We start from the raw sequence: 20,570 nt of genomic DNA, 5'->3' as shown, positions 1-20,570 counted from the left end.
TGACAGCATGCACCATCTCGTGAAACATAACCAATATAATAAATATTCTTCGCATATATGTAAAGATTTACCTGTAAAACTGGTAACACATCTTCATGATTTATTAATTCACTATATGAAATTCAGTTGTTCCCTTTCTGCATGGGAAGGTCATTTTTCACAGAAACTACTACTATTCTTGCAGTCATTGATTCCAGTACAAAATTGGTCATCACTCAACCTCTTAATTAATCCAGATAATATTCTCTTGTCATTACTTCATAATAAACTAGGTTCAGTGATAAAATCTATTAGGAACAAGACTAAAACAGTATAAGTCTCTCTACTTGAAATACGAATATAAATATCTGATGAAATTTAAATAAAGTTGAAGGAGAAGATTGGGTAGCATTTAAAGCAGTGACAAAAAATTTAGTTGGAGGTTTCAGAGCAGAAAATTATGAACCACCTGTTGAAGAACTCAATGCCTACAAATTCATGGATTCGCATAATGTCATTAAGAATTTGTTTTGTTTTTTTTTTGTACTCCATCTCAACTGTTTCCGTAATCTCAGGTGCTCTTAACAGAGAGGCTGGGAAAGCTCGTCAGGAAATTTCCATTGTAAAGAAATGTTGTTAGGGCATGTGGAGCCCCACTATCTGGCTGACTGTTGCTGGACATTGGTAAGAATGCCCCAGAGATAAAGTACAAGCATAAATCACCAGTAGGAGCATTTTAGGTGAGTTCATTATGCATTGTCTACTTTGAAGTTCTCTTTTTTTTTTTTAATTGATAGAATTTAATTCTCAATTCACTCAAAGTTGGTGGGTATAGAAAAATTTGAGGTAATTTTAAACTCCACATTAATAAACATCTAAAATCCATCTATTTTTATACATGTGACAAATGAAGTGTTTGTTTTGTCATTCACTGCCATTTCACACTTCTTATTACATTCAAGTATCATCAATTTTTAATTATTACAAGTATATTACTTGAAGCATTATAAAAACAATGAAGGCACATTTAGAGAAAACATAGTTCCAGAAATATTTTTGCAAAATCGGTGTTTCATCACAGTTTAATTAATTTCGCTTAGAGGGGGTGGAGTCCAACTGGGTCCACTCAGCACGGCGGCCACTGATTGGCCTATTGTAGCCTGTCCCAGGTGACTATGATGATGGAGAATTTGGTGGAATGAAGATTGGCAGGGGAAACCAAAGTACTCGGAGAAAACACTCCCCAGCGCCACTTTGTCCACCACAAATCCCACTTGATCAGACCTGGGATGGAACCTGGGTTGCCGTGGTGGGAAGCCAGTGACTAACCGCTTGAGCTATGGCGCGGCCTTCATCACAGTTTAGTTCTTGTTCTAAAATAAGATTTACAGTAACAATAAAGTTTCATATGGAAGTCTGTTACACAAGAACTTTGACTGCCATATGTATTTATTCGGCTAACAGCACCAACGACTTGTACACTGCTGTTTCCTATGTGGTGACGAACTGTAGCTTCAAACAGTGCATCTCCTGGTGTAGTTCGTACCACAAGCACGTAATCTTTCAATCCCTGATCTTTTGTTTTTTCATACAGATGTTCCAAAGGATATTCGACAGTTGCACTTTTCACCTCTGCAAGATGAAGTTGTGAACACACTCCATATGGCTTCAGAAGAGAATTTAGATGTTCAACTAGTATCAGTGACATATTTTTTATTTTGGCATCTGTCAGTGGCAGAGGCTTGCTCTTGTGACATGTACACCAGTGTGGGTCTATACCAGCTTCATTGCAAGTTCGAGACTTATGCACTGGGAGGAATAAACTGATTTGTCTAGGTTTTGATTTGCCTTTGTCCAGTTCTGTACTACGTTTTCGTATTGATTCCTTCTCAATTTGTTTAAAGCTTAGGATATCTAGTAGTGTTTCATAAATATCAAAGGGAGTAGTAAGACGATGAGCATTTTTATGTAAGTTAGCAATAGCAGTGGGATACAGATTTTTGAACCACTCAGGAAACACAAAGAACACAAATGGTAGTCTCTCCTCTAAACGTCCTTGGTAAGTCTCACGAATTCCTCCCCATCGTATTCCATGGTCACTCATAAAGATAAACACTGTGTGATTTAGGGAACCAGTATGTAATAGCTGATTTAAAAATCTTTCATGAAGATCATCGCCCAAACTTGGATAATTAAGGAAATCGTGTGTAAGACTCGTGCCCCAGAAGAATGCAAATGTATCTTTAGATGACATTGTGATTGCAAAGTTTGATACATAATCAAGGAGCACTGCAACAGACATTTTTGACCCTATACATAATTTTGCATTTAGTTGAGTTTTGTGTCCAATATCATCTTCAGCTGTTTTTATGAATGGCCTTACATAATAATCAGTTGGCTGTTCCTTAAATCCACGTTTCACATAACTAAATAATCCCATCCATGCAGCATCTTCTCCAAATGCTGTTCGATATCCTGCTGCACTAAAGTTCTTCCAAATCCAGTTGCATCTGTCAAATACTGAAGTCAATTTTGGCCAACACGTATGTTGTAATTCCTTTTCTGAGAGACCAGAAAGAATTGGAATGAGGTTTGGAAATGTGTTATCAGCTACTTTGTTGTATCCAAAGAGTTCAATAGCATGAATTTTACGTAAGAGGCTCTCTGTTTTCGGCATCTGTCGGTGGAAATTTAAGCGGGATACAGCATCCATTCCAAGTACTAGTACGCTAAGATGTTCTGTATTTTGACTAGGCTTATTTTTTCTACTCTCTTGGCAGAGTTTCTCTACTTCTAGTTTTATAGGAATAAAAGCGTGATAGTTTTTATATACAACTTGGTTATCCACACTGCACATAACTTTCACAAACTCCTCTTCTACAGAAACATCATTCTTAAATGAGGTACAGTTATCAGCAAACCTGTAAAAAGAAGTAATCCCACATAAGATTAATAATTGAGATGTGTCCAAACTAGTAATTATTAATATGTCTCATTCTCACGTTATTTTGCTGTCAAAGTTGTCATCTCCACTGTGTGTCTTGGATCTCCAGAATGGTTGGTAGCAGCAGTTCAGCTGGTCCTCATCACTAATATTGAAGAATGGCAATGCAGACTTCATGATGAACAGAGATGTAAGATTAGCATTAACAAGTAGAGGATGTTTCTCATGGCAATTCAGTGGCTTTTCCTTTTTTATGAACTCATGAATAACTGGATCATATGGATCCAGATCTGGAATCCTACATCCAGTTGTGTCCACTACAAATCCAGACCTCACACTGTGAACTGGTTTAACAGTAACTGTAAAAGAGAGAAGTGTTTTTTTGTTTCATGCTTTAATGTTCATTTCATAGCATTGTCAGTAGCTCAGATTATATAGTGACAAATATGAGGATTATTAAAGAAAAATAAAGTGGAATGAGTGTGAAAAGTAGCAATTGTGGCCTCATTCGCAATATTATCCTGGAAATTTACCTTTGGAGACTTAGGAAAACCTCAGAAAAATCCAGTCAAGAGAGCCGACATATAGTCCAAGATCTGAACTCAATACGTGTCAAATATGAATCAAGTTTTCTGTCCCCACAACTCCAACAGAAGTTACAAATGCCATGCTAAAGCTTATGTATCTATTCATTGCATAAGTTACCTGTTATCGATTACTTAATATTCTTCAATCATAGAAGAGACATGGCAAAGGGATCCCTTTAGCTAATATACCAGATATAATGAACATTTAGTAAAGGGATACAAGCAAAAGATTGAAAACAAAACTTGTGTTTGCTATAATGGTACACCCAGTTGGCATGACTATTATATAGAATAATCATATGCAAGAAATATATTCTGATTGACTGGGCTGGGAGACACAGCATTTGGAAAGTCATGTAACATATAACCTACTCCTTTTTGAACACTGTACTTCTGTGGATGTTATTCCAGACAGAATTCCAGTATGATTATTTGCAAAAAGTCATTGAAACTAAATTTCTCAATACTCATGGTCCACAAATTACCAGTGATCTGCCTCCGTCTTCAAGGTAAAGGACTTGTATTTATGCATAAATAAACACGTGAATTTCGTGATAAAATCATTATATTATTCTCATTTTACAAATCATTCCAATCAGAATTTTGAAATACATTTTGTTAATATTCTGGTGACTGCCAAAGAAAACCCATACAGTTTGTGGCCCAGAAGAATTTGGGAATATCTGACTTTGACAGTGAATTAGGATGTTCTAACTTATGACGTATTTTGAACCACAAATAATACACATTCAAATAAAACGATAACAAGCTAAGAATTATTCTTGTTCTTATAATGGTGAAATTTTCATTATTTGATACCGCTGAGTAGGCCTACATACTACTTACATACCTGTACTCTGTTCGTTTAAGGTAGACGAATTCAATTTTAAATACAAATAGATAACAAGTTTTACTTCTGTATTGTGGAAGAGACAAATATTCTGTTAGTGTGCTCTTTAGAGTCTTGTGTTTGAAAACATTCAGGTGGAAGGAAACATGACAATACACAAACTGGAAAAGGCTCCAAGACTCCAATAAAGCTACTAATAATTCCAAGCTTAATTCTATAGCAAAATGATATTCCATGTATATTATATCGGTTTATTCATGTGAGAAAAGAAGAAATGTTTTAGGTTATTATTTTCTCAGAATGTTTGTATTCACAAGAGATTATTTTTATAAAAAATGTCGAAAAACATTTTCAATTGTACCGTGTATTGCAACTCAACTAGTTTTCTAAATGAGGAGATGAACATGAATACCATTTGCTATGACAATATTAACATGCCTTGAACTAGATTCTGCTTGCATATGCATGGATCCATTCCTGAGAGAACAGACTCTGTTCTGACGTTCATCAAGCAGTTTATGTCCTCTCTTGATGAGCAGTGCAACCAATCTTGATTTTACACCTTGTGTATTGACATTTCAGCAAATTGGGCATTCCATTGAAACATTATATAATTTTTTTTGGGGGGGAGTGTATTTCGCTGTAATAATAAACCCACAAGAAAATGCAGTTATGTACTCCAAACCAGTTATGATTATTAATTATACCAAAAAACACAAAATTATTTTATTAAGCTCTGTCAAAAGTACCCAAATTTCAGCTCTGGCACATTATGAAGCTTACTGCTGGCAATGTTTCTGGGGCTTCATACTTACTGGCTGTTATATTGCTTGGCAGTGGAAAGCGATAATGCATTTCTCCTCCGATATCAAAGATATAAAGAAAAGATGCAAATATAACTATAGGTATCCATAACAGCCATCGTCGGAAAGATGCAGCTTTCTTTTCATTCTTGTTATAAATACCAGATGATGGATCAGGCTGGAATTTCAAGAGTTGTTGAGGCTCCATCTTAAAAAAGCAAAAACGAAAGTTCCATCACAACACAAAATGTAAAAACTCTGGGCAAGAGAGAAAACATGCAACAATTAAAAGTAGACGGGCATGAGGTAGTGCAGTGTAGCGCTACAAGCCGAAATGTTGTGGGTTCGATTCCCGATGAGGTCATTGGATTTTTCAATTAACCTAACCCTTACAGCCGCACTATGACCCTAGAATCTACTCAGCCTCCAACAGAAATGAGTACCAGGAATCATCCTAGGAGTAAAGGGAGGCCAACGCTTAAGACCGACAAGTCCAGCGCCGTCTGTGAGCCGATTGTCTAGAGAATGTAGGAGCCTCGACGTCTCAATTCTTAAAGATTCCACATTTACAGTAACGTACAACGCAAAATACGTGTTAGAGTCATTAAGTTCGTGGAATGTGGTTTTATCGCATCATGTTACAATATATTTACACACACTTACGCAGATCCACATCGGCCCTCAAAATAGTTACCATTGGCCGCTATGCAAGTCTGCCAACGTTGATATAGCTGTCGAAAATATTGCTGAAACACACTGGCAGTAAATTCCCGTACGACGCTTTGCGGCCATTCCACGAACTTATTGACTGTGGCAGTACGTCTAAAAGATAGTGATGTCTCTAACCCCATCTTTGAGGTCACTTTAAATTACTATATGACAATAAAATAGGATAACATAGCATTCCAATCCGGTCTAATCTGCAGGTAGCGCGCAGTCAGCCCTCAAGGACCTGTCCTCAACATCGCCAATTAAAGGCATGCCACTGGAATTACACAGCGTTCTAGCCTGCAGCTGGCTTACAGCCCCCAAGTACCACATTTTAACATCTCCGCAAGTGCCCTACTCTCCATATATATCATTCTAATTTTGAATATTTTTTTTTTTCGTTGGCACTACATCCCCAGTGGGCCTAGGCCTACCTCCATGAACTTCTCCGTTCACTTCGGTTTTTCTAGATCTTAGACATAAAGTAGGACTCCTTGGGCGAGTGATCAGCTCGTCGCAAGGCCTCTACCCGTAGATAAACACAGAAAAACGCACACAAACATCCATGTCCTGAGTGGGATTCGAACCCACGATCTCGGCTTCCGAGCGAACGAAGACAGTGCATGCCTTAGAGAGCTCGGCTACCGTGACTGGCAATTTTGAATTAAGTCTACACAAATATTTATATATATATATATCTGATAATTGCCTCTTTTAATTAAAAAAACACTTCGAGATTATTAAAACCTCTCTCCATGGGAGCATCACATCAAATAATTTTATGGAATACGAACCGGTAATTAGCCTGTTAATGTGGACATTACTTTCGTAGTACCTGTCTTCATGAAACATAAGTGGTTCAAGATTAATTTGTGACTTTACCATCGTCAATGAGTGGTTCTGAACTTACGACAGCATAAGAATTCCTCTTTTCAAGTATCTTGAAAATGGCAAGATTTACGGAAAGAATGTATTGAGCATGATACACGTATATTTGTATTATTTTTCTTCACTACTTCTGTTCTAAATATTTTTGTTCCGGTTAATTTTTACCGTATAAATATTATGTTTCTGGACATTATCCATCGTCTTGTCTTTATCTAAAAACATTCTTGTTTTTTTTTCTTTTCAAACCACAACGTTTCGAAGACAATTCTGTCTAGGTCTTCAAGTAAAACCTACTCGTTTGGGCCCAATCGATAGAGCTAGTCTTCAACTCAGTAGGTTTTACCAGAAGACGGAGACAGAATTCAACATCCGAAACGTTGTGTTTTGAAAAATAAACAGGACGGGTTTTAGATAAAGATAAAACGAAGGATAATGTCCAAAAATATAATATTTGTGCTAAGGTCCCATCGTCACAAACTTTTAAGTATTTACCGCTCCAGATAGGCGCAGAAACGCATTTAAACTCGACATTCATGCAAAATGTACGTCCATATCGAATTTTAATAGAAATTAGAACGTGTAAACAAATTATAATGAAGCATCCCATTATCACATTTCAGGATATTTCATATATTTGTTTTCGATTTCCTACATAGGGGCATACGGACAGAAATGGCGAATATATTTGGCGAAGTCTTTAAATTTTTCTTCAATAAATCACCAAAATCATGTCAAGTAGTCGCTTGATGGGCAAGTGAGAGCAGTGTTGCTTACATAAAAATAGCAAAAAGTATTAAGAATTAGTTTAAACTCTAGGGAAAACGGCATTGGCCTTACAAAGCTTGATTTTTGGATAGGGTTTTGTCTCTATCCTGAGGCCAAAAGCCTAATTCGTTGCCCGGAGATAGGAACTAACTTTATCGATTGGGCCCAAGTGAATAGGCATTTTGCCTGAGGACGGAGGCAGAATACGTTCTCCAAAACTTTGTTTTAAACAAAAATAGGAAACTGTACCATATACAAAAAATCAATCATTGTATTAACATACCATCGTCATGAACTTTTAGTATGGGCCGCGCCATAGCTCAAGCGGTTAGTCGCTGGCTTCCCACCGCGGCGGTCCGGGTTCGATCCCTGGTCTGGTCAAGTGGGAATTGTGGTGGACAAAGTGGCGCTGGGACAGGTTTTCTCCGAGTACTTTGGTTTCCCCTGCCAATCTTTATTCCATCAATTGCTCCACAATCACCCTCACGTATCATCTGGGGCTGGTACAATAGGCCAGAAGCGGTCGCAGTACAAGGGGCTTAGNCTTTCCCACCAATATCCTATTCGCATTCTTCGTCTCCCCATTCGTGCTACATGACCTGCCCACCTCATCCTCCTTGACTTGATCATTCTAATTATACTTGGAGAAGAGTACAAGTTATGAAGCTCTTCATTATGCAGTTTTCTCCAACCTCCTGTCACTTCATCTCTCTTCGGTCCAAATATTTTAGTATAGGCCTTGTAGCCCCATTAGAATTGGTCTCGGAAACCGATGAGACCGCAGATGTTGGCAACATTAGCCATAATTCTGTTTCCTGTCATTCGAGTAAGGATGCCTATCAGTCTTGCAAGACCAGGAGTGCAATGATCACGAGGCAACAAGCAATAGCACGACTATTCGGAAATAAGAAGTGAAGCTGTAAGCAACAGTGCCACAACAGGGAGTAAGTAAATAGCAAACAATCAAATACAATAAAAGGCGTCAATTTATAGATAGTACCTCTATAATGAAACAGGCATCAATGTTCTCAGTGTAGTTTGTATGATCCCATATGTAACATGTACGGGATCAATGTCACTGCAGAGTAACTCAAGCAAAATATTATCAGAATCACGGGGTTTATGGATTTTGTCCATCGTTCAATAATCTAGAAACTAGAAAAGACAACGTTTCGGAAACTTAATTACTTCCATCCTCAGGTGAATGTTGAAGACAACTACTCAGTTGGGTGCCTTAGAAAGAGCTAACCTCAATCATTGTATGATGGGCAAAATCCAAAATCCCAGTGATGCTGAGTGTTATACACCATCGTCAGAACCCTTCAGAACCTACAACAGATTGTCGTGGTCTAGTACGTAATGGATATACAGGCACCTAGAAACAGACATTCCTTACTGCTTCATTTGTTTCAAATTTATTTTGTGCATTGCTTATTTAATTGCGCAATGCGCTACGAACACATGAGGGGTAGTGGTGTTATAGTTCCACCAGTTTTGGCCTTAGCATTATGCCGCTTCAAATGACAGGATGATTAAGCGGCCGTGACCTATCAAATATACTATCAAAGCATTTGTCATGAAGGATTGAGGAACGCCTCGAGAAAATAAGGGCACATCTTCTTGGGACCGAGTGTTGAACCTAGGACTCGCAATATAGAAAGAAGTAATGCTACACACTACTATGACCCTTCGGCGTTGAAGGCATAAACTGCTGTTCCATCTTTGTTAATAACAAACGTAACATTATACAGGGTCACGTTCGTTTCCACTATGTTTTTTTTTTTTTAATTTTCACCATCCCAAGCAATATATCAAATATTGTTATTTTTATGTTAGTTCCAAGGTAAACAATTATTCATACTATTGCAAAAGCACTGGTGACTGTAACTGGAGAAAGGGGATAGGGGATGTTACACTTTTGTGAACTAATGACGAATTCATAGTATACTAACCATTTTTCCTAAACGATTCTCTTATGCATAGAACTGAAATGGGTAAAGAGTGCATAGGTACTTGAATTCAGTGAGCCGACACTAGGAACGGTCCACAGATTTCTTATTTTTAATTCAATTTTCGTGACTTCGATTTTCTCCAGGAACATTCGAATGCACCTGGAGAGGAATTTTCTTAAAATGTTCAGTAATTTTCATTTATCAGATTTCAAGAAAAGGAAATCAGTAGTTGAAATAAGTTCTCAAACAAATTAATTATGTGAAAGAACTGCTTTATTATTTGGTTGAAAATAATAATATAATTTAAAATATATGTAGCAAATCCTTCCAGCAGCACTATGGTCCTGGGGTCGACTCAACCTCTAGTAGAAATTAGTACCAGGAATCTTGCTCGGGGGTAAAGGGTAGCCTGTGTGTAAGGCTGACAACCTCACTGCCATCTGTGAACCGATTGTGTAGAAAATGTTGGAGCCTCAACATCTCACAACCCTATGGGCCTCCAAGGCCTGTTACAGGAATACCTTTATTTTTTAATTTTTTTTTTACCTTTATAGCACATAATTACCTGCAATATATGCTAATGAGAAGCAGTTCCAATTTATAACTCTTAAATCTACCGCATTGTCCTCAATTCGTTCTCATATTTTCAGCCCCAATATTCATGATACCGGATTGAGATACTTCTTGCTTAAATTCATAGGTCTCCACCCTGAAACAAAAGAGGAAAGCATATCTGTGAAGGTTCTCAATAAGTAAGGTTCCCTAGATCATAAAAATGGAACAGAAGTCATTAGTATGGAAAATGTAGCCAATTCATTCCACTTAAGTATCACTGATTTTCCAACACACATTAACGGAGAAGCAAGTTTTTAAAATTTGGAAGATGATGTTAACACCCCCCCTTCAAGTTGTGGGGAAGCGTAGTTTTCAAGAATGCTGAATGTACATTATTGTTTATGTGTTGTGTTGCAAGGAAAGGTGGATCCATCAGTTCTTTGTCGAGTGTGAAGTGCCTAGGAGAAAAATGAAACATTAAAATACGTAGAGTGGGACAGTTATTGCTGATCTCTAAAACCCGATTTTGCTGATGGGGTCAGTAGAGTAAAGCAGTGTCAGGGCCGCTGCTAAGTAATAAAGAGATTGTTGTAGCGTAATCCCCTCGGTTTGTTTCGAAAGGCAACTGATTCCACCCGGACTAGTTTTGCCAGTCAAAACCTGTTACATTTCCTACATGATCATACGTATATACAGTCTCTTTATCCATATCTTAAGGGACAACCAAATTTATTAATGAGTTATGTCACATTTTTGCGCGGACAGAGGCCATCTTCCTTGTCATACATTCAGCTTGAGTGACTGCAATTAAGATAATATCACTATAGGAGACTTTTTTTTCCTTCTGGGGAATGGATTTGAGCCTTTTGATACGCATAACTGTCAAATTTTGTTTTCGAAAAGCATAGCTAAATTCTCCGATATTTGAAGATGATTACTTCGAAGTCTGGGTCCACAGTTTTTTTTCTGAGAACTGGTTTCTTCCAGCGGTGTTACGTGATTGGCTTATGCTGATTGCATAATGAACTGGATATTTAAGATCAGCCAAATAGAGATGGATTTTTGTCTGATAGAGGGATGTCGTTGATTAGAGTCCTTATAGGGATGAAGTGATATTTCTGCAAGACACGTTGTCTTCAAACGTTTTCTGTCTTTGCCCCCTCGGAGCCGGATGTAATTTGACCACAATTAAACTACAAATAATCTTTCGGAACTTTATAAAGCATAAATTGTGCATTGGGAATTATTGAAACTTGATAATAATATTAAAAAGGCCGAAATTACGCCTTACTTGCCAAGAAAAGTTATGGAACTTGAAAATGACTGGCCACAAAAGCTACTCTAATAAACAGACTATCAAGAGTAGAAGGTGTTGTAAATTTGTAATGATGGACTAATTTAACATATGCAGTGTCTCTGGCTGCTTAAGTGATTTGCTGTAGCACGAACCTAGGAACAGGTAAAGGTACTATTCCAGACACCAATTATGTGGTCTATCTCGGCTAGGATTTTTGTGGGTTTCTTTAGTCTCTTCAGTTCGACACTAAACTAGAAGATTGAAACAGGACAAGACCACTGCCTTCCATACTACTTTCTGGTCATCATTAATGCTTATTTCTGAACTTCAATCTGCGCTGTATATTCTTTGCATCTGGAGCACTGACCCTAAATACGTAACCTAAGCAGAAAATAGCATAACCTGTGTTTCAGTGCAGGAACCCGAATGTGTTCGAGGTAGAATAAAAATGATGTCCTTTTCAAATTTTCGTATTTTAATGTAGGCTTATATTTTTGTAAACGTACTGCTGAATATTCATCCGTATAGCCCGAAAATAACCTGAAAAACAAGGATAGCGTAGTCTGTATAGCAACTGGCTACGGACTGTACGATCAAGGGGTCGGAGTTCGAGTCCCGTTGGGGGCAAGAATATTCACTCCTCCATGTCGTCCAGAGCGGAGACTAACTTTCCGCTATTTAGAAAAGCAGATATCTCAGAAACATCTGTGAATTCTATTTCTGTCTTTTAGAGAAAGTTGGGGGACAGCACCTGCTCCTGTCCCTTAAATTCGGTCCAAAATTTTTTTCTCCTCGCGAGAGACAGATTGTGTTTTAAGCTGCTGAATTGTCTTGTAGGTCTGCCTGTTTCTGTGGAGTTCTCTTACCTTAAAATTACGTAAACTGGGTCGATGTAACTTCTGATGGCAGTGACTGATATTCTGACACCAACAAATTCTCCAAAATACACTGCCGCTTTTACGTCAGAGACACAAATATTATAAATAGGTAGGAATATTTTAACGTTGTAATACTCTCTCCAACTTCTAATTTCACGGACAGCTAATAAACAAGCTATTAGACCTAATGCGAGAATGGTGACATATCGTCTCTAATATAAGAAGGCTGATTCATGTGGGCACACGTGTGAAAAAGATGAGTGCGTCTTGTTATGAGTGTATCATTATCGGGTTAAACCAAGTCTTCGTTGCGCAGTTCCGTCTGTGACAGATTACTTAAGTACGTAATTTGCTCCGCCCAGATAAGAGAGCCGTCTCTAAGGCCCCCCCCCCTACATAGTTTGGCCTCCAGTTCGGCCTGCACAGTTGAAGACTGAAAGGAAAAACTGACGTGTGTGGTGCGTCCGGCCGGCCAATCGTTTGGACTGTTGGCCTGTGGGAAACCCGTCAGTCCGTCAGTTCTGCCTGCAGGACCGTAGCACGTGACGTGTGTGACTCAACATTATAGGCTGGAAGACCGAGATTGTGGCATGAAGCCTGCCGCTTTATCTACGCGTGTATGGGGAGGAAAGGGAGGGGGTAAACTGTCACAGTTTTGCCTGTAAGGTCGATCGGAAGGCCAAACTGTGTGTGTATGGGGGGCCTAAGTAACCCTCGATCATATTGTGTTTAACTCTTACTATACGCATTGCGTGTTTTAACTTTTAAAACTCTATATTATGCCAACAAAGCTTATTTGTACGCTTGTATGATTCTCAGAATAAATACAGATTTTATTTCTAAATAGCTTCAATTGGCTGGTATTCGTAAGGAACAACCAGCCGCATCTTTGTGGAGCAGGAACCGAATTTTATAAATATAACTTAACTTGCTCGGTCAGTATAGCAATGGGATACGGGATGAAGGGCCGGGGTTCAATTCCTGGCAGGGAAAATGTATTTTTCTCCATTCCACAGCGTCCAGATGACTCTAGGACCCACCCAGCCTCAAATCCAATGGATAGATAGGGCTCTTCCCACGAGAGTAGAGCGGCGGAGTTCGAAGCTGACCACTCACCAGTGCGCAGATTAGGAACGGAGGAAAAGAGACATCTAATCCCCCATAAGTCTTCATGGGTTTGTGCTTAATTAACTGAACACAGAGAAAATTAATTTACCTACTATTAGGATTAGTTTCAGTCTCTCAGACGGGTAGTGTTCACTTTTAAACATATTGTGGCATGTGGATCCGTTGCCAGGCAACGACACCTAAATAAATAGCTATTCAATAGATGTTGCTAGGTAATGGCTCTGTAAACAACGGTTGTTCCTAGGTAATAACCACGACAGATTGATAACAAGCAACAATGGAGTAACTGGGAGGCCCTGTGCTCTAGGCAGTCCATACTATTTCTACGTTTCACAACAATAGAAGAACTGCTGGGAGAGGTGTTTTCTGTGCGGTCTGTGTCGAGGTTATGTAATGAGGAGCAGCTGCGATTTCGAGTCTTTAGACGACAGTGAGAAGAATAGGATGTTGATGTGAGATGGCTGCCAGCCTGGGAGTGAGTTGTGAGACAGTGGCCGGCCAGTAACTACGTGAACACGGAAGCTGAGGAAGTTACAGCATTGGAAGCCGTTACCAAGGCGATAACCGGCGAAGCTACAGCAGACTGAGAAGACTTCTGAGCACTGTAGTGAACTGCAGAGTGTGTGAATTAGGGATAGCGCTTAGTTACTTGTAGTTACGAACTGTTAAGAATTCAATGAATCCAGTTGCCAATACAGACTCCGTCTATAGTCGCTCATACACGTGACAGTATGTATTTTTAGCATTATTAGACCTATAACTTAAATGCGGGTCAGCTGAATGTGTATTCAATAAGCCGACACGAACTACCTGCTTAGTTTGGGCGAAAACCGAAAAGAGCTCACAGAAAAAAATAATGAACACACATTTATATAGATGTCACTGAAAGGTGCGGACAAACTATGGGCCCAAGTTCCGCGTATGAAAATAAGAAAAAGTGTCCATATCATATTTGTCCAAAACAAAATTAAATAGTTCCGGACACATGTTGATATGGACACTTTTTTATTTTTTGTTATTTGGAACTCGTGCCGAAATGTATCCCCACATGTCAGTTGAATCTTGTATATGTAACTATTGAATGATACAGTAGGGCCTTAGACTGGGATTGCACGTAAGAGACAGAAGTTAATAGGAGAAGAGAAAACTGCATCATGAGAACATTGACAATGTGTACTGCGATCGCAGTAGTGCGGAAGGCACAGCTGATGGTGGCCGAATATGTCTAAACAGTAGTGCAGTGAAGAATTTAAAAGGGTTAGTTTTAAGTCTTGATATTGTTACATGGTGGACGGTAAAAAAACTGAAAAATAAATTCTAATACCAACTGCAACACGGCGCTAGGATACAACATAACCACAGGCCGCGCCATACTCAAGCGGTTAGTCTCTGGCTTCCCACCGCGGCGGCCCGGGTTCGAGCCCGGGTGTGGTCACGTGGGATTTGTGGTTGACAAAGCGGCGCTGGGGCAGATTTTCTGCAAGTACTTCTGTTTCCCCTGCCAATCTTCATTCCACTAATTGCTCCACAATCACCCTCATCTATCATCTGGGGCCAGAAGTGGCCGCAGTACAAGGGACTTAGTCCCAGCCCACTACCAAAAAAAATATACAACATAACCACATAGACTGCTGAATATGGGGGACTAATTATCCTCTTAAAACTGGGATAAATACGACACTATTGACCCTAACAGGAAGAGTATTGTACAAACCCAAATGCAAATCACTGCACAAAATTAAAATCTATATTTCTTAGCATCTGAATAACCATTTGTTAGGACGGCCATAGTTTCATAATTAATTTAACATACTGTATTGCAACAAAGAATATTTTGAATGAGATTAAATATCCTGACATTAATTGAACAACCTCCTTTTTATATTCTCACATTATTACATTTCGTGTGTTTTGTTTAAAGCACGAGCGAGAAATAAATTAGCTATAATCTGGTTAAAATGGTAATTAAATAGAGAAATATACAAATCAGATGTTATTAACAAACATAAGCATATATGTGCACTGTTTTGGTAAGATATTAGGTCCCTTGAGAAGTCTGAATAAACTAGTTTGTGAATAAATACACTTTTGGAAGCCAACTAGGAGTCGGGATAGCGCAGTCAGTATGGCGACTAGCTACGGGCTTGACATCTGAGGTGTCAAAACTTTTCTCTTTTCCTTGTCGTCCAGACAACCTTTGGAGTCCACCGAACCTCCTATCCAATGCGTACAGGCGCTTTTCCCCCCGGAGTTAAAGCGGCAAGGGCGTGAAGCTGACCACTCACCTCCAACTAGTGCCGTGGTCTAGAAAATGTGGGTCTATACACCCACTGTCCCATACGCCTTCATGGCGTAGTGCTTAATTACTTAGTTAAGCACAGGAACAGCTTTACCTTTACCTTTGGAAGCCAACTAAATGTAAGTTCCGAAACCCCTCCCCCTGAAATTTTAAAAAATCCGTAAGTCAATAATAGCGCGAAGGTTTTCGACTGATTAAGAGTTAATTGTCTGCAAGATCTGACGTGCCGAGGGTAACAGTGTACACAAAATTGGCAATCTAATTATGCAAGGCGATAGTGAACCTTATGTGCTCTCTTTATCACGGAAACATACGTAGATTCCTAGAACCTGCCTTTAAAAAAGCATAAAAGTATGAACGCCAGACACATTTATTGGCTTACTTTAAGGCGAAACTGTTCAAGACAAGTTTTCCGTGGAGAGAACTACGACTCTAGAGGAGTTTAATATCATTACTTCATATCTTAAGTTAACGAGTGTCACGTGCAGGAATTTCTTCAGTGTCCCCAGTAAATACAAAGATATTGCATAAAAACAGATTTCTACAATATTCTGCCGCACCCAATCACCATTCTTACTCATCCAGTCAGTCACACCCATCGTTGTGTAACGTGTATTTGATGCAGCGTCATTATGTATTGATCAAACAGAACTTAAAATACTGTGAATGTCACTGATGCGGCAATTTCTCTGTCACTTCAGTAAGGCGTGTAGTCTACGGAGCGCAGGCGCTAGATATTTGTGGAACAGCAAACTGAGTCACTGCTGAGCTGGGAATGGGTTAAAATTTCCACAGGTTTCCGCGACTTCCATGAACGGTCTGAAAGCGACTTTGTATTAAAATTGTTCACTTTAAACCTTGTGTCGCCGATACAGTGGCCGGACGGTCTAAGGCATGAACTGTCTTCGCTCGCTCGAAAGCTAGGATAATGGGTTCGAATCCCACACAATGCATTGGTGTCTATGTGCGTTTATTCTGTGTTTGTCTCGTCCTGTGTGTAGGTACCGACCTTGCATCACTCGTCGAAGGAGTCCTGCTATCTGTGTAGAAAAAAGATTACGAAACTTAAGAAGAGGTCAGGGCCCAACAAGGAGCTGTAGAGCCACTGATGAAAGAATGAAATCTTTTATCTGCCGTAAATAATATTTTTTTCATAAATACCAGGAAAATATGTATGATCTGCTTCTAACTAACTAATATAATTGGGAGAATTCTTTCTTGAGAAGTTGATAGTTGCTCAGCTATTCAAGAAATTAAAAAATTATATGGACCCGAATATTTATAGACGTGGTCAGAAGAGCGCGCCACTGAACTCCATCGTTTCTTTGTAAAAATGTGTAATCTGCTGTTTCAGTGCTCTGGTTGTCCCATTTGACCACGTATACTTCCATCACATCTCAATGATAACGTATAGAGAATATTAAATAGTATTACAGGCCTTAATGGGGTATAGTACCTACTTGTTCGGTATTGTTGGTGTATTTAAATGTAAATCATCTCGGAATACTCTTATCATTATGTATAATATAACTCTGTTATATACTGGATAAGGAACAATATGACGAATGGCGCACTAGACTAAAACAAATTGTGCAGCGTGTTTTTATTTAATTAATAGCATATTTAAAACCTACTCTTGATAATATGGAGTAACAACTAAATTTGTTCTAAGTAGGTGTCTTGAGTAGAGAAGCCATCCACTGATGACACTCTGACAGGCCCTTTGGAGGAATGGTGATGGTTTTATTCTTCGTCATCTGTGGGTTGCGGTAGGTCAGACGGCCCCTGTCTCCTCAATCTCCTTACATTTGGTGGGTTGCTAATTTTTTCAACTAGTCTGCTATTGTGTCCAAGTGTACTTTGATGGAAGAGTGTTGACAATCCATGTATTCTATGAAAAATGGGATTTGCAGATCATTGTGGATAGTAAAGTTGGAGACATACCAAGGTACTTTAGCTACTGAGCGCAAGAAATTGAAGTCTGTGAATTATTTTTGTGTTTGATGGTTTTCTACAGCCCCCATAGCTGTATACCATTTGTACATATTGGTTTTATTATGCCATTATATAAAATAAGTTTGGTTTCTATGGATAGCTTGGATTTACGGCCCAAAAGACAAGATATTTCACCTAGTTTTAAATTTAATTTCTAGCGCTTTGTTTTGACGTGTTTCTGCCATGTCATATTTGGTCGAAGTATAATCCCAAGTATTTTACTTCGGTTTTAACCGGTGTTTGCATATTATTGATGGTAACCTGCGTACAAATTATGCGTTTCGCGGTGAATGTAACTTGCACTGATTTTGCAGCGTGGTTCAANGACTGCTTTCTTCATAGTCACCGCCGTGAAAGCCTCAAATCTTACAAAATAAATTGTCCACTGTGTATAAGATAGGAAGACGCTAAATACATACTACTGGGCAGCCCGAAGACAAAAGGTGGAAGATAGAATGCTATCGAGGAATTGTTATATCAAGAGATAATGTGCACGAAATTAAAGAAGATAAGGAATGTATGAAATTTAATATAGAGTCAAGCTTAAACGTGAAAAGGAAGTGGGGAATAATAGTAAATTACTGTTATAAAAGAAAATATAAACCAAAAATTATAGCCATGAAAGATACTGTGCATTGTAAACCACGTGTTTAATGGTTTACGGTCACGCACAACTCAACAGTAAATTCTGTTCTACATATTACAAAACTTTTACTTACATTAGTGCTACGAATACCTCTGTTAAGAGTTCAATCCAATAAAAGTAAACGGTGAAATATATTAAGACTTCTCCAGTTGTGTCAATTAACAAAGAAAGCAAAGCAGTTGGCACTAAACAGGATTTTGTTGGTTGTTTCAGTCACAGGGCCCACAAACTGGATATCACTTCATTTCCTGTAATAAAATCTTTTTTTTTTAAGTCAGTGGCATGGACGTGCCAGACCTCGGACAGACAAATGTAATACTGTACCTATTCTGCTGCTACCTTTGAGATCCGTTCTGTCTGTAGACGCAATCTCTGCAACAATATCATAATCTCGCATGTTTTTGAAATAACGTCGAATACACGCTGCCTGCTGTCTGGCACGTGTCCTGTTTGCTTATCTGTAATTCAGTTCCTGCATTGGCATGATTCACTATCTGTTTGCGAGAGAGTGTTATTGTAGAGGGTGATATTCTTGAACGAGAACCCAACGTTACGAGTGTTAGCAGTGTCACGTATCAGAGGTGTAGGGCCATTTTGGCGGAACATTCCTAACTTCGGGTTCTTGTTTTAAAAAATCATCTTTTATAATACTGTTTTCATAATGAGCGTATGTCTATACATTAAATACACAGCGAAGTAGTGGTAGTGGTGGCCTCTCAGGCCCACCGGAGGAAGTAAGGAAATTAATTAGGTTCCTTCTTAAAACGTAGCTACCTCTTCCTCTAAAATGTAGGGATCTGCTTATAGGACTACACTGTACAACGGGCTAAAAAAATACTAGCGTGAAAAAGAAAATCGAAACTGCCGACGACCCGTAAGATATCATGAAAAACGCACCTCTCAGATGTACATGCTCTGACTAGGGGTGAGCTTACAAATTTCCACTAGTTTCCTCCTTTTTTTTTTTAGTATTAGCAGTCTAATTTTGTATTCGCTTGATATGATATTCCGCCTGAAATGTTGCACTTAGAACAACAATTCTCAAGGAGGAGAAGTTCTGGCGAATAGAGCATTCAGATGAGGAAATTCGTACTATAAATTTTTGCTCAACAAAATTAGCGCTTGTAAATGATGTTACGGTTTTTCTTTTTTCTTATTTCTTTGGGTGGGGTTGGGAGAGGAGATTAGAAGAAGCAAGGAAACGCAACTGCTATAGATAAACTACGTACATTTGCTAAGAGAGCACTGTCGCAAAGCCAAGACAATGTATCTATATTTTTTTCCTTGGCACTACAGCCCCAGTGGGCCTAGGCCTACCTCCATGAACTTCTCCGTTCACTTCGGTTTTTCTAGATCTTAGACATACAGTAGGACTCCTTGGTCGGGTGATCAGCTCGTCGCAAGGCCTCTACCTGTACACAAACACGGAAAAACGCACATAGACATCCATGTCCTAAGTGGGATTCGAACCCACGATCCCGGTTTCCAAGCGAGCGAAGACAGTACATGGCTTAGACCGCCGGGCTACCGTGACCGGCCGTATCTATAATTACAACCTACTTAAAACTTCAAATGAAGTGGGTGTTTAGGTGGAGGAAGGTGCATTGTGAACCTGTGTATTGTTCCCTTATAGAAATGTTCTTAGGAACACAGAGGAATTGTAATGAAAGAAGGGTAACGTTTGCGTGACTACTGAAATAGGCACGCGACAGTTGGGTCACGTCATCATGAGGCATGAGTTTGTTTATAAAACCATCTGAATATCGGAAATTTCAATATTTAAGGGAAACTTTAGGCAGTTTACACATACTTTTGTTTCAGCTTCTGATTAGTATGTTCAGACACTATCATTTCACACTAGGCCAAGGGACAGCATTTCTGATATCCACAGAGACATGCCTTTGCTCTTTTAAGAGTCATTGTTTTCAGCCCATAGGCAGAATCAGAGCTCTTTTGTACTAACTATGATACATGTGACGTACAGGTTACTTATCTCTTATTTCGCAATGCCTGTGCTACTCCGAATCGATTATGAGTTTTACAGTTACAAGTAGGCTTATGTATTAAAGAGAATGTGGCTATCCATACACTAGGAACTTTTACGAGAACTTCAGAAGAACGTTCTTCTAATTATCATACATACCAACAAACTATTATGCACATATGCCGATATGTGTGCATATGTTATATGTGGTGTTCACAAATGTGAATATATATTTACGGAAAAGTTTCTGACAGTAATTTTTCGTACACTTAGAAGGTTGCGCCAATATTCCTGTAATTAATTTATTTATGG

At 38.9% G+C, this 20,570-nt stretch overlaps 2 protein-coding genes across 11 annotated transcripts in view; one reads left to right on the top strand and one right to left on the bottom strand.

The window, feature by feature from the left end:
* Positions 1-1,260: 1,260 nt before the first annotated feature.
* The window catches only part of LOC111861266, a 26,773-nt gene continuing 7,463 nt past the window's right edge, over positions 1,261-20,570 (bottom strand). For 2 of the 7 annotated variants that reach the window (XM_023845690.2, XM_023845691.2), the window contains exons 2-5: positions 10,042-10,185; positions 5,176-5,371; positions 2,982-3,282; positions 1,261-2,900 (exon numbers count right to left, since the gene is read on the bottom strand). In XM_023845690.2, the coding sequence (XP_023701458.1) occupies positions 1,334-2,900; positions 2,982-3,282; positions 5,176-5,371 (2,064 nt within the window). In that variant the 5' untranslated portion in view covers positions 10,042-10,185 and the 3' untranslated portion in view covers positions 1,261-1,333. Of the gene's footprint in view, positions 2,901-2,981; positions 3,283-5,175; positions 5,372-5,556; positions 5,571-5,606; positions 5,806-5,826; positions 5,855-10,041; positions 10,186-12,194; positions 12,349-20,570 lie in introns of those variants that run through there. The other 5 variants (XM_033750251.1, XM_023845689.2, XM_023845692.2 and 2 more) reach the window with 5 other exon arrangements.
* Positions 8,288-20,570, top strand: part of LOC111861268 (EGF domain-specific O-linked N-acetylglucosamine transferase) — a 36,054-nt gene continuing 23,771 nt past the window's right edge. For 2 of the 4 annotated variants that reach the window (XM_023845700.2, XM_023845701.2), the window contains exon 1: positions 8,295-8,468. The gene's annotated coding sequence lies outside the window, so the exon portion shown is untranslated. Of the gene's footprint in view, positions 8,469-20,570 lie in introns of all 4 variants that reach the window. The other 2 variants (XM_023845695.2, XM_023845697.2) reach the window with 2 other exon arrangements.

This window comes from Cryptotermes secundus, unplaced genomic scaffold, assembly GCF_002891405.2.
Source record: "Cryptotermes secundus unplaced genomic scaffold, Csec_1.0 scaffold68, whole genome shotgun sequence".
NCBI lineage: Eukaryota > Metazoa > Arthropoda > Insecta > Blattodea > Kalotermitidae > Cryptotermes > Cryptotermes secundus.
The sequence above is the reverse complement of the archived record's forward strand: the minus strand, read 5'-3'. Positions and strand labels throughout refer to the sequence as shown.